The 4,645-nt window shown below is 45.9% G+C and overlaps 1 protein-coding gene across 1 annotated transcript; it reads left to right on the forward strand.

Annotated features, from left to right (window-relative positions):
- The first annotated feature begins 842 nt into the window (after nucleotides 1–842).
- LOC142583753 (uncharacterized) lies at nucleotides 843–3,898 on the forward strand. Its single transcript, XM_075694233.1, has 3 exons — nucleotides 843–869; nucleotides 2,714–2,800; nucleotides 2,858–3,898. Exons 1-3 carry the CDS (start codon nucleotides 843–845, stop codon nucleotides 3,896–3,898), a joined length of 1,155 nt encoding a protein of 384 aa, XP_075550348.1.
- The last annotated feature ends 747 nt before the right edge of the window (nucleotides 3,899–4,645 follow it).

The following is a 4,645-nucleotide window of genomic DNA, read 5'->3' on the forward strand; positions in this document are numbered from 1 at the left end:
GCCGATACTGTAAAATTCTTATTTCTTCAGGTTTACAAGGCCTCTATAGATTGACAATAGACAAACATCGTTAATCTGGGCCCAACCCGTGTACGTTGTAACCAAGCGCCTGCAGGTACTGGTGGATAATACGGCGCTGCGCTTGACATAAGCCACTGAAGTTGTATACAGCTGAGATTGCTGTAGAGCCTATTTGTAGACTTTAGTATACACAAAGTGTATACTTCCGCATTTCTTGACCACATGATATGATCTACGTAGTCGCTCTCGGCGATCCAAAGATAGTCTTCACAGTTGTCATAGCATCACTTTTGCGACAGTAGAATAAAGAAAGCAAAACGCCGATCCAGTTATGATAATAGATGTTATGAACGCCAACTTCAGCTACGAGTGGATTCCAAACAGACATCAAGCTAGCAGCGCAGAGACTCGTATTGTTTGTAGCTGACAACGCGGACTTTGTGAGTGGGCGATGAACCGATGTTGCCCATGTGGTGTGCGCGTTGTGTGCTGTCCGATTCTCAGATACTTTTCACATTGTCTTCATATCTCGGCTGCATCACTAACATCGGGCGGTTTTCGTTGACTGCTATCCTGCACTATAAACTCATCAAAGTTTCTCATTCACTTAAAATATGTGCCAAATGCTCTAAGCCCACTCAGTATTTCGCCGGCGGTATTCCTGCGCAGCTACGCATATGAGTACCTCAATGCTGCACTGATTGCTTTGACCTACCATCGGAACTGAAAATTAGAACTAACATACGTGCGGGCATCAAATTTGGCGGTACGCTGAAAGATATGCTACAAATGCGCTCTATTACTCATCGTCGTTGGCGATAATGCGTCTGAAGCGTCTGAAGGGCCCTGTAACGGTCTTTAGAAACAGCATATTCATTCATCCACACGATAGCCCACAGCGTTTGTAATACAACCTGCCAGCGCATTTTCTTCGTCCATGAAAAAAGATGAAAAATGGAAATGAAAAGCAACCCGTTCCGGCGCGCATGGTGCGCAGAGAGAGAGAGAAACAGACAAAAAAAAGAAAAAAGGAAAAGGCACTCGCACAGCCAATGCCTCCCTTACGAGATGCCTGCCGCGTTGTACGGTAGCTCGGTTCCGGGCCCTCTCCCTTTCCTCTCCTCCGCGAAAAGGCAACGAGCGCCTCTCATGGCGAACGCCTGCAACTTGCAATCACGTGCTGCGGCCTCTGAGATTAACATGGCATCTATCACAGTCTCGGAGGCGCGCGATAACGCTCACTAACAGACGCCCGCGCATATGGGGAACCAGCGCTGGAGTTTCGACAAACATGCAGCGCCGCTCTCTTGGACGCGGCCGGAAGTTTTCAGTAATACAAACAAATAGAAATGGCAGCTAACGTCAACCGCACCGCGGTGCATGAGGGTGAAACCATAGGTGAAACGCGGAAAAAGACACTTCGAGGCCGGCGGTATTGCTGTGTTTTTAAGTGTCACAACCAAGAAGGCTATGATAGCAGCGTGTCTTTTTACACATTCCCTTCAAAGCCGTACGAGTTAGAGCGGCGGCAGCGTTGGATACAAGCGGTTCGACGTGCTGGGTGAGTGTGCTGAATTTTAAAGCGTGGCACTTAAACAGGTGGGACTACACTTGAACTTATATGCCTAATTTGTTCGACAGGCCTGACGGCAAGCCATGGCAGCCGAATGCGAACACCAGAATATGCAGCCGGCACTTCTTCGGCAATGCAAAGAGTAATTGCATGCACCATCCCGCTTACGTGCCAACAATTTTTCCTTCAGCATACTGCTGCACGGTTCCTTGCGACCCTTCGGCACCAACAGAGCGTTACCCCCGGTGAGATTTTTAAAAGCAAAACTACGTGTCATCGTTGTGGGTTGTGTTAAATTGCATTGGTTAGGCATCGAGCGATCGCGTCTCGCGAAAGCCGCTGCGTCAACTTGTTGCCGAGAGGAGCGCAGCTCGCACGAAGCGCGCCTAAGGGCCCCTCAGGCGGTTGGAAATTTGCGCTGTGTTCGGCTACTGTGCCAGTGAGCAGGTCTTTGACAACCATAAAGGCCAAACTGTTCGTGTTATGCTCCTCGTCATCCACCGTTCAAGGCCGGCTGATCTCGTTGATAACGCGGACGATCGAACGTCGCCCTGGCCCCGAACGATCGCGGCCGCCTTTATTATTTCTTGGGCTGTTTCTGCATTGCAGTAGAAACGATGCAAACTGTTGATTTATAGTAAAAGCCTCTATGTACGCGTCGGCATCTCAATACACCACTGCTGCTTGGTACGTTCGCATACCCCAGTCGCTTAATTGTACGCAGCCGACGGTTTTGTTTCCGGGTTATCGCGACACCAAACTTCATACTATAGTTTATTGGTTTCAACGATACAAATACTATAGGGGCTGACGAGCTGGTAGTTAGCTTTCAAAGTCCAAGAGTCGCCTTTCGACTAATCTTAAAAGTCTTCATCAACCTATTACATTAATGTCGCGTTGATGCAGTGGGGGATGTCGTTAAAAACCGTACGTACAAGTGCACCGATTTTGTTTTTTTTTTCTCTTACCAGATGGGCAGAGCGAGCTCTAGCACGTGCGAAATCGCCGACGGATTGCCAGGAGCCATCACAACAAAGTGAAAGGAGGGCAAGCGGAAAACAATGTTGTTGCATTTTGGTTCAGAAATCATAGAAAAATTTACTTTTTCCATTTACACAGGACAAGGACACTCACAGTTTGGTTGGAGGCTTCAATCAGCAGCAGTCATGCCTTGAACCGCCAAATGGCCACAGTAGCCTGGAGCTGGTACGTTCACCGTTTGCTGGAGCTCGATTCATATTCTCTCTCATTTGCGACTTTCAGGTTGAATACAATCTTGAAGAGGAGCACATTGAGGCATTAGACCTTACAGTGCAAAAGGTGTGCCAGGAAGAAGAATCAGCTACACCATGCTTCACGACACCAACAGGGAATTTGCCATGCCTATTGCACCGTGCCGCAGGACCACACACTAGGGTTTGCTTTTTTGGGGGATTCGACACAGTGTCCTTAACACCTGGTGCAGCGAGACAGCTCTGTGGCGTTTCTGACAATGTTTTCTCGCTCCTGTTAAGTCTCCTGCCTCACACGAGAGATAAGGGTACTGATGTCAGCCTTCCAAACAAACTTTTAATATTTCTATTCAAAATGAAGCATGGAGTGCCTTTTAGTGCAATTGCAGTAATTTTTGGCATTCATGAAACAACAGCAGCACGAACGTTTCATGCAGTTCTGGGCACGCTTGCGGGTGCTACAAGAAAGTGGATATATAAGCCACACATGCAAGTGATACGGGATACACGTCCAGAGTGTTTTAAGGTCAACTATCCTGACTGCACACTCATTGTCGATTGCACTGAGGTGCGCACAGAAACACCATCAGAGGTGAGGCAACAACATGTCCTCTACTCCAAGTACAAAAGTGGCTTTACATTGAAATTTTTAGTTGCGATTGCCCCCTCTGGCCTCATTGTATTCAAGTTCAAATCCTATGGTGGGCGTTGCTCAGACACACAAATCGTGCTGGAATCAGGATTCCTTGAAATAATTGGTCAGCATGATGTTATTCTCGCTGATAAGGGTTTTCCTGGAATACTAGCAGGTGTAGCAGGTAAAAGTGCCGTACTGATTATGCCACCATTCTCGACTGGTAACCAGCCTTTCTCACCTGCAGAACTGCAAGAAACGTACAATGTTGCTCAAGTGCGCGTCCATGTAGAGAGAGTGATACAGCGCATAAAAACTCATGGAATTTTAGAGCACCGTATTCCTGTCAGCTTGATTCCTGCCATGAGTGAGATTTTTCATATGTGCTGCATTTTGGCAAATCTGCAAAGCCCAATAATTCAAAGCAACAGAAAGTAAGGTGCTTTATTTTCACTGTGATACACAAGCACAGAGTAAGAAACATATTTTTGGCATAAGCACTGCTACCACCTTTTACAAAATTGCAATATTTAAAGGCCAACTTCCCCACAGAGATTTTGAAAAATATTCCAGTCATGTATGTTTTTCATCATTTTTGACAATAATAAAAAGCGGACCAATCCATTCGTGTAAACATGAGTAGACTTATGTGCCTTGCTTGCAAACACAATACTGCTGTTTTGAAGGCAAGCACAATACAGAAACAGATTACTGTGCTTTATTTTTAGAACATTAAGAACAGTATGACACTGAAGAAACTGCTCGTAGCAGTGATGTTTTAGCCAGCTAACATAGTAGTGCCCAGGTCACCAGGAAAGCTAGCAGCTTTATCTGTGACTGTAAAATTATAAACTTGGATGAGAAATTGTAAAGCAAGGGAACAGCACGAGGCTGAACAAATTTGCAAATATATCTAAGAAGATATGGTGTGGCTCTTTCCCACCATACGCACACAAAAAAAATGCGAGACATCAATTAAAATTAAAGGAGACATGATCAGGTCGACGGTGATCAGACCTCTGGTCTGATATAGATGTCTTGAATGGATGGGCCTCAAGGCTACATTCACTACAGGCATCAAAAATGGTTTAAACACTGCAACTGTGAACTAGCCGTAACTGTGCAACAGCAAAGGCTCTCAATAAGGAAATACAGTCTGCAAGCTTACAGATACAACTGAAAGAA

Source organism: Dermacentor variabilis, chromosome 5 (assembly GCF_050947875.1).
Source record: "Dermacentor variabilis isolate Ectoservices chromosome 5, ASM5094787v1, whole genome shotgun sequence".
Taxonomy (NCBI): Eukaryota; Metazoa; Arthropoda; class Arachnida; order Ixodida; family Ixodidae; genus Dermacentor; species Dermacentor variabilis.

What these genes read in the sequence shown, in the direction of transcription:
- LOC142583753 (XM_075694233.1), top strand. Translation starts at nt 843, where the DNA reads ATGCGTCTGAAGCGTCTGAAGGGCCCT. An exon ending in TGAAGCGTCTGAAGGGCCCT is followed by an intron (nt 870 to 2,713) that starts GTAACGGTCTTT and finishes CCATTTACACAG; the next exon opens with GACAAGGACACTCACAGTTT. An exon ending in GCCACAGTAGCCTGGAGCTG is followed by an intron (nt 2,801 to 2,857) that starts GTACGTTCACCG and finishes TGCGACTTTCAG; the next exon opens with GTTGAATACAATCTTGAAGA.